Source organism: Stegostoma tigrinum, chromosome 2, assembly GCF_030684315.1.
Source record: "Stegostoma tigrinum isolate sSteTig4 chromosome 2, sSteTig4.hap1, whole genome shotgun sequence".
NCBI classification, from domain to species: Eukaryota; Metazoa; Chordata; class Chondrichthyes; order Orectolobiformes; family Stegostomatidae; genus Stegostoma; species Stegostoma tigrinum.
In genome coordinates, this window is record NC_081355.1 from 15,748,961 (window position 1) to 15,771,196 (window position 22,236).

Sequence of the window (22,236 nt, forward strand, 5' to 3'; positions counted from 1 at the left end):
TACAAAATGCAATGCACTAATTTGTCAGAGTTCCTTCAACAGCATTTTCCAAACTGCTATCTCTAAAACATTTGGTACTGGAGCAGCATCACCCGAAAATTACCCTCCCAAGAGATAGCTAGGTTCTTGATTGGTAAGGGGATCAAAGATTATAGGCAATTAATCATGACCAAATGGCGGAGTGTGTTGATGGCCTGAATTGCCGAATTCTACTCCTGTCTTTCATGGTGTTATAGCGTTGTTCTTTCACTGTTGTTGATTCAGAATCCTGGAACTCCCTCCTGGCAGCACTTTGGGTGTTCCTGCATCCAAAGGACTGCAGTGGGTTCAAAAAGGCAGCTCACTACCATCTTGTAGAGGCCAGTTAGAGGGAAAAAAAAATGTTTGCCAAACCAGTTGACATCTCATGAGTGACTATTTTGTTTTTAAAAATCATCCATTGGCCCAATCAGTCCTCAGGCTGTATCTCATGAGTTCTGTATTGTGTACTCTTACTGTGTTTGTTATATGGAGTCATACCGGCTCAAAATGAAAATGATCATTGTTTTACACTTTACAGTTGATTTTAATCATTGTATTTTGACATCGGCTACAGATATCTATCTGATCTCCATGCACCAGGTGAGCCTGCCTGGCAGTGTATCATGGCTCAACACAAATGGATTCTGCAACTGATGCAGAACTGCAGGGAGAAGTATGTCAAAGGACAAAAAGGTTAGTTTGCTTTAATATTTTAAAGATTTAGTCTCAAGGAATTAAATATTTGTCTTTAGAATATTGTGACTGCATTCATGATGAAGAGTATAACAGGCTGTCGGATCCATCTTGTTTTCTACCTAATTTATTTTATAGTATGATGGCATTCTCATAGTCTTAAGTTGGTCTGGTTTCTGAGAGGGCTTTCTGTAGTTTTGTGAATAAGAGAAGAGTTTTTTTTTCTATTCACTTGTGGGATGTTAGCATTGCTGTCTGGCCAGCATTTCTTGTCCATCACCAGTTACCCTTAAGAAGGTGGTGAAATGCCGCCTTGAACTGCTACAGTCCTCCTGTGGGTTGGCCCACGTGCAATTAGGGAAGGAATTCCAGGATTTTGACCCAGGGACAGTGAAGGAACAGTGATATATTTCCAAGTCAGAATGGTGAGTGTCTTGGAGGGGAATTTGGAGGTGGTGGTGTTCCCATATGTCTGATGCCCTTGTCTTTCTAGATAGAAGTGGCTGTGGGTTTGGAAGGTGTTGTCTGAAGATCTTTTGAATTTCTGCATTGCATCTTGCAGATTGTGCATATTGCTGCTACCGAGAATTTGTGGTGGAGTGAGTGGATACTTGTGAATGTAGTGCTACTCAAGCAGGCTGCATTGTCCTGGATGGTGCCAAGCTTCTTGAGTGTTGTTGGGCCTGCATTTGTCTAGGCAAGTGGGGTGTATTCCATCACACCCCTTGTGCCATGTAGATTGTAGACAAGCTTTGAGGAGTCAGGAGGTGAGTTATTCACTGTAGTATTCCTAGCTTCTGACCTGCTCTTGTAGCTGCTGTGTTTATGTGCTAAGTCCAGTTGAGTTTCTGGTCAACGATTACACCCAGTATGTTGCTAGTGGGGTTTCAGTGATGTTCAAGAGCTCCAGGAAAATGGTTCTTCAATTCTTATTTTCTGAATCTTGAAGCTTTTTAATCTATTGCGATCACCTTGATAAATAAGGAGCATGGGGAGGCAATAGTCCAGTGGTGGTATTGCTCGACTGTTAATGTTTGGGGGACCCAGAATGTTTGGCTCTTGCTATGCCCAATGTTGGCATTTGAATTCAATAAAAAAAAACTGGAATTACGAGTCTAATGATAACTAAGAAGCACTGCCAAATAACTGAAGAATCCATCAGCTTTACAAATAAAGTTTAGGCCAGGAAGCTACCATCCTTAGCAGACCCACAGCAAATGCCCTTTTGCCAATTAGAGATGGGCAAAAAGTGGCAGTAACAGCTCGTGAATAAATTTTGAGAACAATTGTGACTGTAAACCTGTAAAACGTCCTACTGTATATCATGATGTTCTTTTTAAAATTATCTCAATAATTTTTAGCAGTTAGTCTCATGTATTATAGTATCTTAAAAGAAAATTAAGTTACTTTATGCAGTGGATTTTCAGCTTGGTTGCAGCAGGATGAGTGACTTTTCACTTCTAACAAATAAACATTTGAGTTCACAGGGTTCTAATGTGTAGCAGTATGTGCAGCCATATTCACCGGTTCCTGATGAGATATAATTGAAGCACTTGCTGACAGCAGGCCGTTGTTTAATTTTCTTTTCTGTTTTTGTAGATCAGTTGGCCGACAGAATGGAGGAATAGGGAAACCACCAGTCCCATGATTAGCGCTTCTGAATAGAAGTGTTGCTCAAGGACTGTCCTATATAACTTGTGGCTTTTACTCCATGATATGCTGCAGCAAATGCTTTAAACTTAAATATTTCTGAAACTTAAATCCTACTGCTCTGTATATTTTTGTCATCACTGGTTTAATAGCTTTTCTGAACTTATTCTCTTCCTCAAATAGGAGCAATTTAATTGTGTGCTCATATAACCTGGAACAGCAGATACATATTCACTACTGAGGTTCTGGGATGCTCCAGTCCCTTCAACAGCAATGAGTGCGTACATGTCTAAAAATTAATTGAAATTACTAATTTATGTAGGGCATAGGGCAACCTGCAGCTGCTGGTGAGCCACAGTGCCCGGACCATAATTATTGATACTTTACATTAGTGACTTGGATGAGGAAAGTGAATGTACTATAACCAAGTTTATAGATGACACAAAAATAGGTGGGAAGGAAAACGGTGAGGATGACCGAGTGTAGATGGATATAGGCAGATTAATTAAGTGGACAAAATTTTTGACAGCTAGGCAATACTGTGAGGTTATGCACTTTGGCAGGAAGAATACAGGAGCTAAATATTATTTAAATGGAGAAAGACTGCAGAAAGCTACAGAACAGATGGATTTGGGACTCCTCAACCGTGAATCATAGAAGCTAGCATCCATGTTCAGTGGATCATAGGGAAGGCAAATAGAATGCTGGTTTTTACGTCAATGGGGAAGTTTTGCTAAAACTATGTAAGGATCTACTCAAACTACAGCTGGAAACTGAACAGTTTTGGCCCCGTTATCTAAGAAAAGACACTCTGGCCAAAAAAAGCGAAAGAACTGCAGATGTTGGAAATCAAACAAAAATAGAAATCGCTGGAAAAGACTCAGCAAGTTATGCAACATCTGAGGAGAAAATCATTTGACATTTTGAGTCCCATGACCCATCTTCAGATGAGTGGTTGTGGCTCCAAATTAAATCACTTTAATAGCCTAATAATTAAGAGATATTTGTAAAGTAATTTATTATTGTCAGAATAGAATATTAAGGATCACATTTGTATGGACGTATGCTGGGTTCTTTCTTTTTTCCTGATCAGTGCTTTATTGGGACTGAATAAAATCACAACATTGATTCCTGTTAACCCAGAGGGCAATTTTAGTATGCATTTTTCGAAATTGAGGAATCTGGCACCTTAGTACTGAATAAGTCAAAATAAGATATTGAGGACTGATTTACAATTTTAAATTGGCTAGTGAAGTACAGCACAAGATGCCATGTTTCAACAAATTCTGGTTCAATATATTTAAAGGAATGAAATGAATGATGCATCATTTTGTACCCAGTGGACGCAAAAAAAACACTGCTGGTGTGGCTTTGGTTTTGGTCACAACTGATTATTTGATTCAATACTTTACATGTAAAACTATTGTAGGTGGAATCCGGGAGAACCTTGGTGAATGCTGGGACCAGCCTAGTATCCTGATCCTATTATTTGAGATATAAACAGAGAAAGCATAAAGAAAGAATGAGGATGAATTCACTGTCAAATCAGGAAACTAAACAGGGAAATAAGGATTAGATTGAGAGGAAACAGAAATAGAATTTATTTTAAATCACTTTTTTAACATCTAAAACTATTTCCCAATTTGAAGGAAAGAGATTCGACACTTATTTACGTTATCAAAAGAAAAGGATGATTGGACATTATTTACAATTATCACAACATTAAAAGGATACTTTTAATTACTTCGGTTGAATTACTAGACTAAGTTAGTAATTAAAATACAAATGTTGTAACTCTGCAGTGTCACACAAATTAGTACGCAACTTGCAATTCAGAGTGTGCTTTTTTGTTAGAAGTTGCTGACTATACATAATCAACAGTACTCCATGCTGAAGAAATAAGATTAGAAGGTATAACTCAAATAATAAAGTATATTGCACTGTTGTAACAAGAATGCCTGACAAACAAGAATTGCCATTCAAGAGGGACAAAGAGAGACTTTTTTTTCAGTGAAACAAATGCTTTAAGTGTAATAAAAGAAAGCAAAAGAAAGGGTAGTGCCAAATGGAGTCAATTACTCACCTTGTGACTTTTGTAGTTGTATTACTCTGTTCACCCTAATTATAGCGAGCACCCTCCATTTTTTTGATAAAATTCTTTTCTCTGCTCCGCTATCCTATTTAAGATATAAAAGGATTTGCATTTAAGCAGTGTCTTTCATTGATCTCTGAAATATTTTGATGTGCTTGCAGAGAAACAAATGCCTGTACTAGATAGGAATTGTTCTTATTCTTTGAATTCTCTCATTTCCCTCCAGACTAGTAATCAACATCTCACGTTGGCTTGGGAATGTGCTTTAGATTTCTTTTTTCAGTAAAATATGTTAACTGGAAAATTTCAAAATGTTGACCTAGATGATGCTAGAGCTAATCTCTGAGCAGTTTTCCCCCAGGGGTTTTTTGTCATGAGAATACCTGAAACTGAAAGCTGATATGATTTGGCTAGGACAGTAAGGAATCTGAATCTTAGCAGAATGATGGGACCACAGTTTATCTTAAACAGTAAGATTAAAGAAGATAAGTTAAAAGAAGATAGATAGAGTAGCATCAAAGTGGGTAAAGAAAGAGAAAGAGAGGGAAAGGAAATGACCAACTAAACTAGTCATGTGGTAGCAGAGAACTTTAGTATTGCTAAAAATGCACATGTTTTTCCAAAGCCTTTCCTCCTACACTGAACAGATCAATTCACAAGAAAATAAATTTATGGGGACACCAACATTCATACTTTGAGAGGAGAACGCTGATTGGTTAAGTTGATTCTTACTGGTATAGGCGTAGCTATTGGAGAATGTAAGTTGATGATGACTGATCGTTAACTATCATTGTTTAGATCTTAAATGGGCAGATTGTCTCTGACTCCGATCAGCATATTGCTGTGAGAAACAAAATGACCCAGTCAATCATTGTCAATTGTTTAAGTTGGAAAAAGACACATCTGCCCTGTGTTCTTTCTGCCCGCTAAGAAGGGGTCAGTATCTTAAATGTTTGACTAGTAGGTGAAGCAAACTGTTTCACAGTTACTATGCAGTAGCAACATGAATGGAGTGCGCAATTATCAGGATGCAATTGTTGAATCAAAAATATGTTCTGCTATTCACACAGATGAGCAATGTGTTTTATGAATTGGCAGTGTTTGCTGACACTGGCAACTTAGGGGCAACTATGCATGTATGCTCACTGGTGAATGCTTGGTCCAATCATTTACATTATCACAGATTTTAATTGTGACGTCATGCGCAAATGCATCACTGCACATATACCAGGATGCATGCGCAATTTTGAACTGAGCTTCAGTGGTTGGAAGAGGGGTGCTGGGTGTAGGATGAGGGGGATTCATCCCCGGAATTAGAAGGGAAGTGAGCTCTGAAAGTAGGGACTGGTGAGGGCGAGGGAGGGCAGAGTTCTGGAGCTGGCTGTTCTGAAGTGTAATCTCTCCTGTGCTTTTTCTCTCTCCCTTCCTCTCGCCCCCTGCAAACCCCCCCCCCCTCCCCCCACCCACCCTCTCTCTATCGAAGTCCTTTTGAGCAACATCCCTCCCAGTTCTCGCCTGCTTTAGGTCCTCCCTATCTCTCTGAAGTTTTCAAATCATCAATACCTCTAATTTCAAGGAACTACTGAAGATAAAAGAAATGTGCCACCAAATCATTTGTAAATGAAATAGAAAAAATCTAGTTTAAAGACAAGTAGTTTTGCAAACATGGTACAACTTAGTGTGAAGTAGCTCGGTGGGAAACTCATTGCTATAAATGAATTAATTCCCTAGCCATTTAAAACAAATTCCATATTAGCTATTGTGCATCGGCACATTGTAATTTTGGGTCTCCCAACTGGGAGAAACCTGTCAGTAAGGTGGTTCACATTGCGTAAGCAGAGATCAACAATCTTCTTTGCCTGCCATTCATTTAACTCTGGTTCAATTCTGCTGCTAATTGCCAGGAGAAATAAAAAGAGAAAAATATAAATTGCACCTATCATGAGTGAGATCTTGCTCCAGTCCTAACACTGTGTAAGGCTTCCAAGTGAGATAAAATCTTATTTGTCTCACGATCCCAGACTGGACTGACAAATTCATAGTACAGTCTGGCTATGAATTGATAATTTTTTCAAAGTTGATAAGATGTGGAATCCCATGTACTTAGAAAGAAAATAAAGCCACAAACTTCCAAGGTTATAAACAATCAATTTTACTATTGCAAGTTAGAACAGCATATTCAGTCTCCAAAATATTATAATTTGTGTGATCATATATTTTTGGATTACAAACTGAAAAATGGAAGTTGGAATGCTATATAACTAAAAGTACCAGTGGCGTATTATTATTGCACCTTGAGGAATAAGTGGGATTGTGTGTTTCACCTGCACAAATATATTTTTTCTCTTTTTTGGAGCAATAAAACTGTTGGTTTGAGGCAGAGTGGCACCAGGAGTCTTTGAATTAAGAAATAACTGCCTAATGACAAAGCTCGGATTCCTCCAGATTCAGTTTGTTACACCTTTACTGGCAGCAGTCTGAAACCAGTAGTATGTTTTTACCCTCTGTCTCAGTAAAAAGACATGTAAAAATCTAGAAACTATAAAGAATTCGAAAATAAGAAAACACCTAAATCCATCAGATTAGCTACTGACTCATAGACTGACCATCACTCTGCAGACAATATCCTGTCATTGATGGAAAATAAAAATATAGGGGCAGACGAAGGGTTAAATCTTAGTGATCAGAAGGATGATGTACTGAATTATCGAATGTTGCAATAATCAACGAAATGCTGCACCTTAATAGAATGAGGTGCTTGAGCATAGGGCAAGGGCGTGTAGAACAATGGTAGGATAACTAGGCTAGCTATTAACGGCAGCTTAATTAGGTTGAGTAAAGCATGTAACTGAGAAGCAAGAACTAGCGTGATGTAATGGGGTCATCCTGAGGTGAAGGACTGTTGTGGCAGTTGCAGTAAAGGGAAGAAGCCCCCACAAGGGAGGATGCTGCCATTACTTATTAAAGGGAAGAAACAGCCACAATATGTTCCTTGGGAACTCAGGATCTGGAAGGTCTGAGAAATGCACTTCCCAGTTTACATGAAGGAGCAGGGAAGTGGCTCAGAGCTTTTGAAGATGAGTTGAGAAAAGCTTATCAGGCACCAGTTGTGACCAGAAAGGGTGTCAGAGAACAGGTTAATCAGACTACAGAAGGTGAAAAACCAGAAGAGAAATCCTCCCTATATCCACGTTTAGAGGGGCTGGGTAAAACCCCTCCCTATGCAGACAATGAAAATCAGAAACTATGTCCCATAATAAGGGGAATGGTGGAAATAGAGGGAGAATTAGAATGGGAGAGAGGTGAAAAAGAGCAGAAGGCCTTGAAGGAAAAGAAAGAAAGACAGGAGGAGAAGGTAGGAAGAAATGGAAGCTATACAGCAGGAAGAGCAAGAGTTAAGACAAGAAATTAATGCACTGCAAAGATTGAGGGAGCAAAAAGAGTATGAGGAGTTCCTAGACATTAAGAGGAGAGCACATGAGCAGGGGTGGGTGCGGAGTAGAAGTGAAATAAAGGTTTATTCTCTTGAAGAACTCTGTCTCCTGGTCATTTCTCCACATCATCATACTGACATCAAAAGAATTGAACGAAATAACTCTCCACTGTTCTCGTCTCGACTTTTGAACTACAGAATTTGTTATCCCTGCCTATATTTTTTTGTAACATTTGTGTCTTTTGTCTCCTCTTCATCTTTACATGTGTGTTGAATGTTTTAAAAGGATCTAACTTAAATCGCATAGTAGTAAAATAGTAATCCACTTTTTGCCATTTATTTAAAGGTCAATTTATTAACAAAAAAAGTTGTTTTCTTGAAAATGACGAGACCTGGTCTGAATTCCTTTGTCCCAAGGAGTTTGTCATGCAAATTGATTACCTTGGGTAGTTAATTGTATAGCTAAATATTTGTGGCAGCTTGTGGAAAAGTAGGAGAGGGGGGTGGGTGATGAAGGGTCTAGGCCCGAAACGTCAGCTTTTGTGCTGCTGAGATGCTGCTTGGCCTGCTGTGTTCATCCAGCCTCACATTTCATTATCTGTGGAAAAGTAGGGCTTGATTATCAACACATTCTTCCCAATTGAATAACAGTCTGTATGATCTAGGTTCTAACATGAAGAATTAATACAATGTTATTTGGTTAACGCTTAACAGGCAAAGTCTGTAGTTGAATGCTGCATAGAGAACATCTGATAGCAAATGCAATCAAGTCAGATCCCACAGATTTTTGCTGCAGTACCCAAGATTCTAATGACATAGAACATCATTGAATCTCATTGAAACGTCACAAGGGATTTCACTTTGGCAGATTGTGCTTTGAAACTCCATCAAAAGCCTCCAGTCAAGGACCACTCATATCTTTGCAGTTCACACTCCTACCTTGGACAGCATAGCCCTGGATTTTGAAAACTAAAGTTAAATACTTTTGTACATGCACAATTCCAGTTTTTTCACAGAAAGCTAGTTTCTCCAAACTTGTGAGAGGTAATGGGAACTGCAGATGCTGGAGAATTCCAAGATAATAAAATGTGAGGCTGGATGAACACAGCAGGCCAAGCAGCATCTCAGGAGCACAAAAGCTGACGTTTCGGGCCTAGACCCTTCATCAGAGAGGGGGATGGGGAGAGGGAACTGGAATAAATAGGGAGAGAGGGAGAGGCGGATCGAAGATGGAGAGTAAAGAAGATAAGTGGAGAGAGTATAGGTGGGGAGGTAGGGAGGGGATAGGTCAGTCCAGGGAAGACGGACAGGTCAAGGAGGTGGGATGAGGTTAGTAGGTAGATGGGGGTGCGGCTTGGGGTGGGAGGAAGGGATGGGTGAGAGGAAGAACAGGTTAGGGAGGCAGAGACAGGTTGGACTGGTTTTGGGATGCAGTGGGTGGGGGTTGAAGAGCTGGGCTGGTTGTGTGGTGCAGTGGGGGGAGGGGATGAACTGGGCTGGTTTAGGGATGCAGTTGGGGAAGGGGAGATTTTGAAACTGGTGAAGTCCACATTGATACCATTAGGCTGCAGGGTTCCCAGGCGGAATATGAGTTGCTGTTCCTGCAACCTTTGGGTGGCATCATTGTGGCAGTGCAGGAGGCCCATGATGGACATGTCATTCTAAAGAATGGGAGGGGGAGTGGAAATGGTTTGCGACTGGAGAGGTGCAGTTGTTTGTGCAGGAACAGCACTCATATTCCGCCTGGGAACCCTGCAGCCTAATGGTATCAATGTGGACTTCACCAGTTTCAAAATCTCCCCTTCCCCAACTGCATCCCTAAACCAGCCCAGTTCGTCCCCCTCCCCCCACTGCACCACACAACCAGCCCAGCTCTTCCCCCCCCCGCCCCACCCACTGCATCCCAAAACCAGTCCAACCTGTCTCTGCTCCCGAACCTGTTCTTCCTCTCACCCATCCCTTCCTCCCACCCCAAGCCGCACCCCCATCTATCTACTAACCTCATCCCACCTCCTTGACTTGTCCGTCTTCCCTGGACTGACCTATCCCCTCCCTACCTCCCCACCTATACTCTCTCCACCTATCTTCTTTACTGTCCATCTTTGGTCTGCCTCCCCCTCTCTCCCTATTTATTCCAGTTCCCTCTCCCCATCCCCCTCTCTGATGAAGGGTCTAGGCCCGAAACATCAGCTTTTGTGCTCCTGAGATGCTGCTCGGCCTGCTGTGTTCATCCAGCCTCACATTTTATTATCTTGGAATTCTCCAGCATCTGCAGTTCCCATTATCTCTGTGTCCAAGTTGCAGATGTCTTTAAATGTACCTGTATCACTGAATAGGCAAAAGCAAAGTTCTGTTAATATTTTTAGCAATTCATAAACATAGCTACCAGGCTAGATTTGCAAAGCTGGGGTTGTTCTCTTAGGAGTAAAGGAGATTGAGTGGAGATTTGATCAAAAGTGTATAAATTTTTGACAGGTTTACACAAGATAGATAATTTCACTGTTTATTAATTCAAGAATGCCTGGTTAAATTTAGCTTCTCTTAAAATACAAGTTCATTTGATTATGGGTTAAAGATATCTATGTGAGAAGGAATCCCATTTAAATATAGCTGCAACCAACCAAGTAGAGCCAGTTTATCCCTCCTTCTCTTGGACCTTTAATGACCTAAGTTGTCAGGTCTGGAGCCATAAACCAAAATGGATAATCTACATTATTAACCTGCTGGAAGTCTTGTGGAGGCTGAGTCTCCAATCAGGAGAACTCTAAAATGACTACAGTCACTGGAACCCCCAATATAAGAGCACTATTTAAAATCACCAAGCTTAGGTGTAATTGTTTCTGAAGTTTGGATTGGCAAAATAACTTGATACATGTACCCACTTCAAAAATGCAACGGGGAATTCAATTGCAAGTTAAAGGGAAAATAAATTTAAATCTCTTAATTTTAAGTTTAAACAAGAACCAATGGAAACAGTCTTAGTTGTATCAGGAGAAAATGGAATAGATAAGTTTCAATTAATTTTCTTCCGAAACTGTTAACCCAGCACCTCTGCAGGGGCTATACATCAGTGGTGTCGGTTGTTGTCAGTTTTGAAATTGGAATAATTTTGAAAGAAGGAAACTCTAGATTCTACATTTGAGAAAATTGTACTTCTTCGTCAGAAAAATTAAACAAGCAAAATTTGGTAATGCTTATAACCACACAGTTTGTCTCTTTAAAAATTATTGCAAAACCAGGCTTTTTTTTTGCTTTATACCCTAGACAGTAAGGTTTCTGCAGAATTTCTGAATCAGTTATTATGGTAATTAATTGGGCCACATTTCAAATAAAAGAACAGTAACAGGAAAGAAGTGACACAGCATCAGATGGAAATCACAATGTCTCACCTTGGATTTAGTTAAATTGAATGTATCCAATGAAATTAAAGTGTAGATAGAAATAGACAATTAATAGTTTTCTCTGGGAGATATGTGACCCTTGGACTGGGTTTTTTTAAGAGATTTGAATTGGTTAATTTGTCCACAACATTAATCGCACTTAAGAACCGAAAGAATTGCAGATGCTGTAAATCAGAAGTGAGAACAGAAATTGCTGGAAAACTCCAACAGATCTGACAGTTTCCGTGAAGGGAAATCAGAGTTAACACTTCGGGTCTGGTGACCCTTCCTTAGAACTGATGGTAGCTGGAAAAATGTTTTTTATGCAGAAGATAGGGAGTAAGAAGTGAACAATAGGTGTAGGCAGACCCCAAAGAGAGAGAAGAACAGTTGTCAGACAAGGGAGTGGATCACAATCTGGCTAGGAGGGTGAATAGCTGTTCATAGAGACTGTTAATGGCTCACAGTGGATTGTGTGTAATAGTAGACTATGTGATAACCAGGTCTGGAGTGTGGAGGTGGGACCTAGGACATAATGTTCAAGCCCTAAGTTTATTGAACTCAGTATTGAGTCCACAAGGCTGCAAGGTGCCCATGTGGAAAATGAGGTGCTGTACTTGCAGTTTATGCTGAGCTTTGCTGGGGCACTGCAGCAAGTCTGAGACAGATATTGGCTTAGGAACAGGGTGCTGTTGTAGTGGCAGGCAACTGGAAGCACAAGGTCATTTTTACAGGCAGAATGTAGGTGTTCTGCAAAGTGGTCACCCAGGCTATGTTTCATTTCCCCAATGAAGAGGAGACCATATTATGAGCAACGAATGCACTAGACTAGATTATGCAAAGTGCAGGTCAAGTGCTGCTTTACCTGGAAGATACGTTTGCGTCCTTGGCCATTGGGAGAAAGTAAATGGATAGATGTTAAACTTTTACTCAATATCAGGGGAAAGTCTTGTTGGGCTGGATGGGAGGCAGGTGTTGGGAGGGAAGGAAGAGTGGACCATGGTGTCCTGGAAGGAATGGCCCCTGCAGAAGGCGCACAAGAGAGGGGGGAAGAGAGGGGAATGTGTCTGGTGGTGGCATCTCACTGGAGGTGGTGGAAATGGTGGTTAATGATCTTCTGGGTGTGGATATGGATGCTGGTGGGACAGTAGGTAAGGACAAAGGGAACCGTATCGTTCTTGTGGAAGGAAAGAGTGCTTGAGAGCAGAAGTGCGGGAGATGGGACATATCTAGTTGAGGGCCTTGTCAACAACTGTGCTGGGGAATCCTCAGTTGAGGAAGAAGGTGGACATTTTGGACGCTCCTTTGTCTAAGTTGGCATCATTGGAACATGTGCAATGTTGATGGAGGAATTGGGAGAATTGATTAACAATGGTGAATGTTCATCTCCCTTTTCCTCAGGAGTTGCAGTTACGGAACAGCTGCTCTGTCATTTCCCTCACTTACTGTGTTAAAATCATATGAACACGTGTTCTAGATCATTCTTTCTTGGGGTTTAAAACTGGCCAAATGTCTTTCACTTATGTGACAGACTTCAGTTTTTTTTTAAAATACATGTGCCTAGTCACTAAATTTAGCAACTTGACATTTCAAGCTTAACTATGCTTTCCATAGGCCTTAGCCCTTTGCCTTAATTTCACAATGTAAGAAACAAATCTGTCAGCCAGCACTTTAAATCCTTTCATTTCAGTATGGTTGGTTAGTGTACTTAAAATGTTACACATTTTCCTGAAGTGTGAGGTAAAATTTGCATTAAGAAAAGCTACTTGCTGTGTTGGTGGTGTTTCATTCACTGTGGTACAGTTCGTCATGTAAGATGCTTCGAGAAAAGTTTAATTTTTTTTTTAGAAGTAGTGTCCTAGTTAAATAGGAAAAAAAAATACTTGAGCTTAATTCCCGGTGAGAAATACTGTGGCTCAATTCTTCCGGTCACCAGATTGTCTGATGCTGGACAGATGATCGAAGATGCAGGTCAGGACCTTGTGGAACTTCCAGTGTGCTGACCTCTGTGGGAGTCGACCTGAAAATTTGAGCTTTTGACAAGCAATTTTCCCACTACTCCAGAATCCTACGTAAAAATCTCTGTTTTTGAAGTTGAGTCTGACACTTCAGACAGTTCCTTGTGACTTAACTGTTGGATGGAAGCAATCTAGTGTCACTCCATAAGATTATATGATGTCGAATGCCACAGATTTACTATTCTTTGAGAGAACAAGTTCTCCTCAACACTGTATTTAAACCCATTAGTCTGAGATTCTGCCCTCTGATCCTAGATTTACCTGCAAGGGGAAACAACTTCCATATCTACTGTCAAGCTTCCTCAGAATCCTATTTGCTTTAATAAGGTTACCTCTCATACTTCAAACTTCTTCAGTGAGTACAGAACCAATCTGCTTAACAGCCCCTCATAAGCAAATCCTTCCAAATACAGAATTAATCTGGTTAACTTGCTCTGGCTGCCTTCGATGCTGATGTATCTTGCCTTAGATTAGAGAATCATAACTGTTCACTGTATTCTGGGTACATTCTGACAAGTGATTTGTATATTTTTAGCAAGCCTTCCCTCTTTTTGTATTCCAATCTCTTTGAAATGAAGGCCAATATTCCATTTGCCGTCACAATTACCTGTGGAAGTTGGATGCTAGCTTTTTGTGATTTTTGTGCACAAGGGCACATATGTAACCAAACATTTCCCACATAATATTACAGCAGTCCAGTTTTAACCTGTCTATATCCCTCTAGACCATTTGTGGCATCCTTACCATTTGCCTTCCCACCTATTTTTGTGAGACTTGGAAATTTGGTTTTACTACATTCACTACTGTCACTCAGGTAATCAGTATATATTCTAAAGGATTGTGGCCCAACACAGATTTCTGTGCCACTCCAGTATTCACTGGTTGCCGTCCTGAAAATGCCACTGGACGAATCTGTTAGAATTTCTTGAGGAAGCAACAGAACAAATTAGACAAAGGAGAGCACGTGGATATGATCTGTTTGGATTTCCAGAAGTCTGTTTGACAAGATGGCACACAGGAGGATGCAAAATAAAATAAGAACCTGTGGAATGAAGGGTAAGGTATTGACCTGGATAGAGGATTTGCTGATCGGCAAAGAGTAAGGGTAAAGGGTCTTTTTCAGGATGGTGGTGGTGCCTGTTGGAGTTCCACAGGGGTCCATGTTGGGACCACAACTATTCATGATATACATTAATGATCTGGGCAAAGGACTTTGAGGACCTTGTTGCTATGTTTTCAGATGACACAAAAATAGGACAGATAGTGTTGAGGAAATGGAGAGGCTCCAGAAGGGGACATGGACAGGCTGGGAGAGGAGGCAAAGAAGTGGCAGATGGAATACAATGTGGGGAAAGTGTGAAGTTCTGCACATTGGCAGGAAGAATAGAGGGGTAGATTATTTGCTGAATGAGGAACAGCTTCAGAAATCTGAAGCACGAAGAGGCTTGTGTGCCCTATTTCATGATTCTCTTAAAGTCTACATGCAAGTTCAGTTGACAGATAGGAATGCAAATTCAGTGTAAACATTGATTTCAAGAGAGTTAGAATACAAGAGTAGAAATGTATTGCAAATGCTTCATAAGGCTCTGGTCAGACTGTATTTGGAATATTGTGACCAGCTTTGGACCCCATATTCTAAGGAAGAATGTGCTGACATTGGAGGGAGACCCAAGTTGTTTTTGCAATAATGATCTCAGGGATGAAGATCTTGTCATATGAGGAGTGATTGAGAACTCAGTCTGAGTTTAGAAACGTGAGGGGGATGTTATTGAAACTTGCAAAATACTGGGAGGCCAGATAGTTTTCACTAGTAGAAGAGACTAGGTGCAAAGACAGCCACAGGATGAAGGGATGGTCCTTTAGAACTGAAATGAGGAGGAATTTCTTTCAGATAGACAGTGGAGAATCTGTGGAACTCTCTCTGCTACAGATACAGTGGAGGCTCCATCTTTGAGTGTATTTAAAATAGAGATCGATAGGTCCTTGATTTATTATGGGATCAGGGTAACAGGGAGAATGCAGGCGAACTGGATGGAGAAATCTATCAGCCACGATCGAATGGTGGAGAAGACTTATTGGGCCGACCAGCCTAATTCTGCTCCTATGTCTCATGGCTTTATAACGTTTGCAATACATGTAGAAAGAAACTGCCTTTTCTTATTGTGGCCTTGTGTCTGCTTTAGGGACGAAAACAATCGCGTTCTACTTTTGTACTATTCAATTTTTTGTTGCATCCACAAAGTGGCGTTGACAAAATATTGTCTTGCTTAACTTCTGTTTAATGTTGTATTTCTTGCTGTTTCTTCTTAATTTATTTTTCTGTTTTGCTTTTCTCCTTTCTGATTCTGTTTAATTTTTCATGGAACTACTGGCTGTTACAGAAGAAAAGGAGCCATGAATGATGGTCATCTGCACTTGGGATGTGGTAGCAGGATACACATGACCTATGCAGGCTGACTTTCCATTCTTTCTGCCAAGCACTCCTCTTTTTCTCCCTATCCCCTTGCTCTCATCTATCCTTCAGTTTCATTTTCCCATTATATCTTTCTTTCTTCTGAAACTTCTCACTCTAATATATGTTTCTACCACATTTTCAATGCTCCTGTTCTTTCTGGTATTCTGTTTTGAATGTTTACCCGACTTGTATCTCCATTAGCGACTTTTGCAACTTGTAATTCTACTCTCAGGGATTTGTATAGTGGGAGATCAGACCTCCTCACATTCATCATCACTTTCTTTTCCACACTCTCAACATTTTGATTATTTCAGAGGTTTTCTTGCTTTTAGGATGAAAGTTGCCTCAGTATGACACAGGATCAAAATTATTGACAGTCAGGAAGGTATTCCATGGGCGTAGAGGCCCTCTCGAGTGTTGTTCCTGACATGTGCACCCACCATAATAGCAAACTCTTTGGAAAAGTATTAACATAAAATGTGGGGTTTGCTTTAACTCAATTGTAAGACTTAAATCCATTACAATTGTAGACTGAGTGGGAAATATATTATTGAAAGCAATGCTGATTCAGACTAGAAATGAGCCATCCACATGAGTGTATCTTTCCAAAATTCACAGAATTTCTTGAGGTGACCATAGTAAGTACAAAATCATGTCGCATAATGACGTCAGTTTGTAGACAGTCTGTCCACTTTGAAACATTAGCTGCCCCTTTTCATCTGGTTGAGGCACAGTCAACCGTTCTGTTCTGTTCACTGAAGTCTGACATCTTCCTGCTTGCTTTTTTTTTCTTGCAGCAAGCCTGGCTGTTTAAAATGCTGCTCATTAACCTTTCCTACCAACTACCTCACCATGTGTAATCAGTGTTTTTCCTAAAATTTGATTGGTTTGGGCATTGCATAATTAGTCTCTGATAGGTTAGGTGTTGCAAGATTAGCATCTGATTGTCAACCTTCTGCAACCAGTCATTTGAGTGATGTCACTTCCTGTTAACTCCTCACTGAAGCTCTAATATATCAATCACCTGTAGAATGGTCACAACTCATTGTGACCTTTCTATTTTTCATTAAATCTTACGTCTTTTGATCGAAATAACAGGACACCTTGAGATAACAAGGTGTAGAGCTGAATGAACACAGCAGGCCAAGCAGCATCAGAGGAGCAGGAAAGCTGACGTTTCGGGCCTGTACCCTTCCTTGAGATAGTTTTTGTATTTGTTTATTTGAGATGACAGCGTGTAATGTCAGAATCAATCTTTGGGTTCCTTGTCCCATATGCTCTGATTTGAAATATCTAATTGAATGTCCTGTAGAACTGTTGTTACTCAAAAGGGCATTAAAGTCAAGGACCTGTTTGCTAGTTTGTGTTTTGGTAGTGGCAGTTGATACTTGGAATGGCATAAATTAACAGTAATGCAACTAACACATTGGTTACAAATTTAAAGTGAATAAAGAAGTTAGAAAATAGATGTGATGCAGAACTACTGCTAATTGAGCATAAAAAAGGTAAAGACAGCATAGTTCTACCAGACCCTAAGGCTGCTGTCTTATTAAAGAGAGACACCTTGTGGTGCTTTAACATGAACATAGAACATAGAACATTACAGCACAGTACAGGCCCTTCGGCCCTCGATGTTGTGCCGACCTGTCGTAGCGATCTCAAGCCCAGCTAACCTACACTATTCCATGTACGTCCATATGCTTATCGAATGACGACTTAAATGTACCTAAAGTTGGCGAATCTACTACCGTTGCAGGCAAAGCGTTCCATTCCCTTACTACTCTGAGTAAAGAAACTACCTCTGACATCTGTCCTATATCTTTCACCCCACAATTTAAAGCTATGCCCCCTTGTGCTCGCCGTCACCATCCTAGGAAAAAGTCTCTCCCTATCCACCCTATCTAACCCTCTGATTATTTCATGTTTCAATTAAGTCACCTCACGACCTTCTTCCAATGAAAACAGCCTCAAGTCCCTCAGCCTCTCATCATAAGACCTTCCCTCCGTACCAGGCAACATCCTAGCAAACCTCCCCTGCACCCCCTCCAAACCCTCCACGTCCTTCCTACAATGCGGCGATCAGAACCGTACACAATACTCCAAGTGCGGCCGCACCAGTGTTCTGTACAGCTTCACCATAACCTCATGGTTCCGGAACTCGAGCCCTCTATTAATAAAAGCTAAAACACTGTATGCCGCCTTAACAGCCCTGTCAACCTGGGTGGCAAAGGTCATCATTCCTCAGGCACAGGGAGAGTTTGAGAAGCATATTTTTCCTGGTAACCTCAGCTGGTTACACCCTGGTGTCACTCTGCATTGTAGACCAGCTGGTCAGCCAACTGTTTCCCTAATTGAGTAAAAAGTCAATGCACAACGATGATCGCTATTGCAAAATGGGGATAGTAAGAAATTATGTATAATACGCTCAGTTGAGGTAATGCAAAGTGATTGATTTTAGTTCACCAGGAACTTTTGATGTGCATGAACTTAGCTCATGTAACTTTGAGCTTTGCAGAATAATCCCTGTAAGAAAATTATAAAATAAAGCAGTGGAACTCCCAATATTTGTCCTCTTATAAAACCATGTGCCACTTGGTGTATCTTGCTTGTCCACTAAAGAGTTAATCACATGACGCACTAATGTCATGCACTGCACGTTTGTTATGCTTGCCCTTATTGGTCAGTGCATTGTGTATAGAAGTTGAGAGTTCCTGTTACAGCTGTACAGGACATTGGTTAGGCCCCATTTGGAATGCTGCATACAATTCTGGCCTCCCTACTATAGGAAGGATGTTGTGAAACTTAAACGGGTTCAGAAAAGATTTACAAGGATGTTGCTGGGTTGGGGAGGGGTTTTGAGCTATAGGGAGAAGCTAAGTAGGCTGGGGCTATTTTCCTTGGAGTGTTGGGTGCTGAGGGGTGACCTTTATAGAGCTTTATAAAATCATGAAGGGTATGGATAGGGTGAGTAGACAAGGTCTTTCCCCAGGGTGAGGAAGTCCAAGACCAGAGGGCATATATTTAAGGTGAGAGGGGAAGATATAGAAGGGACCTAAGAGCAACTATTTCATACAGAGGGTGTTAGATGCGTAGAATGAGCTGCCATAAGAAATTGTAGCGGGCTGGTATAATTACTGCATTGAAAACGCATCTAGATGGTTAAATATGAAGGAAGATATGGGACAAATGCCAACACATGGGACTAGATTAATTTAGGCTATCTGGTCGGCCTGGATGAGTTGGTCCAAAGAGTCTGTTTTCATCCTGTACAGCTCTTTGACTCTGAGTACAAGTAAACAAAATACATTGTCAAATTGACCTGTTAATACACTTACATTGCACAAAATTAAACTACAAACTGATTGCTGAAAAGTAAATTCAAACCTGCATTAAGTCTCCACTGAACCTTTTCACAAGTTAGGATGGCTGAGGTCAGGACCTTTTAATGAAGATGTGGTTCTTGATCTGCCTCCTACCAGATTGTGGATTTTTTTTTTCAAAAAGCTGCAGAATAACAGATGGCTTAAACAATTACGAGAGAGTGCAGAATTTGAAATGATTTATTGTTAAATAACTGAAATTTCAACTGTGGAAGACACACTGGTAACATACAATTCCAATCTACACAATTTTATGTGATCCATCTGTTCTCCTGCAGTGGCAACAAAGTGTCTCTTCTGCAAGCCTATAGACCAGTTGTCCGTGTTGTCACTTGTTGCTGAAACTGAGTCATAATTGAACTCAATTAAAGGAAGACATTCAGGCGCTCAATAAGCAATGTGACTGTTCCTCGACAAAATTTGCTACCAGCTTTATTATAATACACTATCCATCACTCCAGTAGTGAACAACAAATACATACTGCTGCAATGTATTTGACAATCATGCAATACATTATTTAATAATGTTAACATTTTAGTTCTGACTAGTCTTAGTAAATGAAGTGGAATCTTTTCAGACTTCTTCTGTGCCAGTATTTGATGACTGTGTTCAGTTCTAATAGTTTGCTTGTTAATGTTTTTAAGGTATGTGACGTTTACATTTTAAAACATTTGACTGATTGGATGAATGTTCACAGCAGAGGTGGTCTGTTACTTTTTGTGAATAGCAAATGTCATTAAAGAAGGAACACTGTTTAACAGCCAGCACAAGGCAGCATTGCAAATTAAACTATTAACTATATTGTTCAACGATGCACCTTTTATTTAAAGTGTCCTTTTACTGAGCTGCAATGTAAATTGAAAAGGGCTGAAAATGGAAAATTCCTTTTAACTGACACTATTGCCTGCTTTTAGAATGGCAGTCGTCGAGCAGAACCTGCTACTCAGCCTGTAAATCCAACAGATGCCATGACCTTATTGTATATATTTTCGTTATATATATCTTCATCAATGTGAGTTCGAAAGCACTATATAATAGACCATTTATCCAATTTACACCTCATATGGCATAAGTCGCTTATGAGAAGGGTCAGATTACTGCTAGGATCCTCTACGTTAATTATGCAGCTGAACCCAGAATGCAGTAAACTCATTGATCTGCTACTTCAATTTCAATTGACTATTTTTTGTTGTTAAGGCAGTAAGTCAGACTACTAAATAAAGCATGAGTACAGTAATGTCAAAATTTTCAGGCAGTTATTTATTTTGATCTAAAATCTACTGGGAACTGTCTCCATTTTATTTAGACCCCTTAAGTTACATGAAAAAGGGCATATTTTCATGCCATTCTGGAGGATGGAGCGCTCTCAACTGTGGCATATCTTGAACAATATAAAACACACACTGATTCAATTCCCTGAGAAGATATGTTAAGACTGCTAATCATAGTATATGCTTGGATATTTTGCACAGCCTTTTTTTCATGGGTGAAGAAAGTGTTGTTTTTCAATAAGTGAAATAAATGAGACTACAAGAAAATTGGCGGACCATTTTTGAATTGGGTAGTATAAGATTATATTTTTAATGTCAACACTGCAGTCAAAATATATTTTTGCAACATCACCAGAAATAAGAACAAATGGGTGATGCCACTGCGCACTCACCATTTCTGCATTTCATAGAGTATTTTGTTCACCTTGCAATGAATGATCTTGCTTTGTTTCTGTAGAGGAGAGCAACAGGATCTCTGTAAAAAGAGCCTTTTTAATTTGTTATCCTAGCAGCTGGTTTTCTTCCATATGCTGTACTTACTGTACATCTGAAAGAAGCTTCATGCAGCTGGGAGCCATTTATGTCTAAACCACATCCCTTGCTCTCTATCCCTTACAAAAATACTCACACTGAAAAGATGTAAAATTGATTACTGCAGCTTCTGAAGTTCTAAATGTCAGATTTTGCTACGCCACACCTTCAGCAGAATTCCTGGTCTTCTCATGACTCTTTTGAAATTGACCGTCCAGAAGTTGCCAGTCCTAAAGTTGTTCCAAAAACTCTTACAATTACAATAAAATACCTTACTGTGTGGTAAAAATGAATGCTGAATTCAAATATATAACTAAAGTATTTTAAATATATTTTGTAAAAGAGATAATGTATCACAAAATATGGAAACTAAATTAACCATACTGTACTTCATTGAAAGCAATCTGATCCACTGGTCTCGTTTGCTCCGTAACTTCATTTTGTATTATTGAAAATGGTTTTAAAAACATTGAAGGCCTTTTTTCTTCACTTTTGGAAAACAGCATCAGAATTTCCTTTTAGGTGAATTGTTTTTGACCAATGGACGATTCAACTTAAGTGGACTTATCAGAGTACTAGGATAGCAATTTTCAAAAAGCTAAAAACTGTCGCGGAGATTGTGTGTTATGTTTACTAGGGACACTTCAAAATAAAGATAGATGTTAAATTATGTCAGTTTTCTTTCTTGGGTAGGTTGGAAGGAGACAGCAGTAAGCACGTTCCATTCTCTTTTTGTTTTCTTCATGAGTCCGAAACGTTATTAATAAAACTTGGTTGAGCAACAGGTAAATTATTGGTTTGTTTAGATTAACCCTGACATTTTAAAGCATTAAATGTCTGTTGCGATACTACTACAGTGTTTGAAGTGTGATAAGCACTGGAAAAGGACTAAATGTAGCCTTGTTGTGTTTATTGAATTCATTTACATTGGCTGAGACCAAGGAAAGAAATTCCAATAGGTAGGGTGCTTCCTTGCTTCATTGCCTAAACAAATTTGAGTGGTTAGAATTAAGGCATTTGACTCTGTCTCTTGCATTTGGAACTCTGTATTGAGGCAGACTCAAGGACTTGCCTGTTTGGTCAATGTAGTACTGTGGGTGGTCAGGACACAGCACATGGCAGTAAGCCACTGTGCACAGGAAAGAATTTTCAAAGGTGTTTAGGGTGATTCAGAACGCTAACCTTTCTGAGGGTCATAAGAATGTAGATCTCTTGCTACTGCCCTAGTGGAGCAAGCATGTTGCTTTTTGACTGCTGGTATGGGTCATAAGGAAATTGAGAGTGGCATCAGAAAGCAGTGCAGGCCATGTT

The 22,236-nt window shown here is 40.0% G+C and overlaps 1 protein-coding gene across 4 annotated transcripts in view; it reads left to right on the forward strand.

Moving 5' to 3' along the window:
• The window catches only part of exoc2 (exocyst complex component 2), a 288,874-nt gene that overhangs the window by 126,768 nt on the left and 139,870 nt on the right, over positions 1 to 22,236 (forward strand). For all 4 annotated transcript variants that reach the window (XM_048560701.2, XM_048560683.2, XM_059652609.1 and 1 more), the window contains exon 11: positions 596 to 714. In XM_048560701.2, the coding sequence (XP_048416658.2) occupies positions 596 to 714 (119 nt within the window). The remainder of the gene's footprint in view (positions 1 to 595; positions 715 to 22,236) is intronic.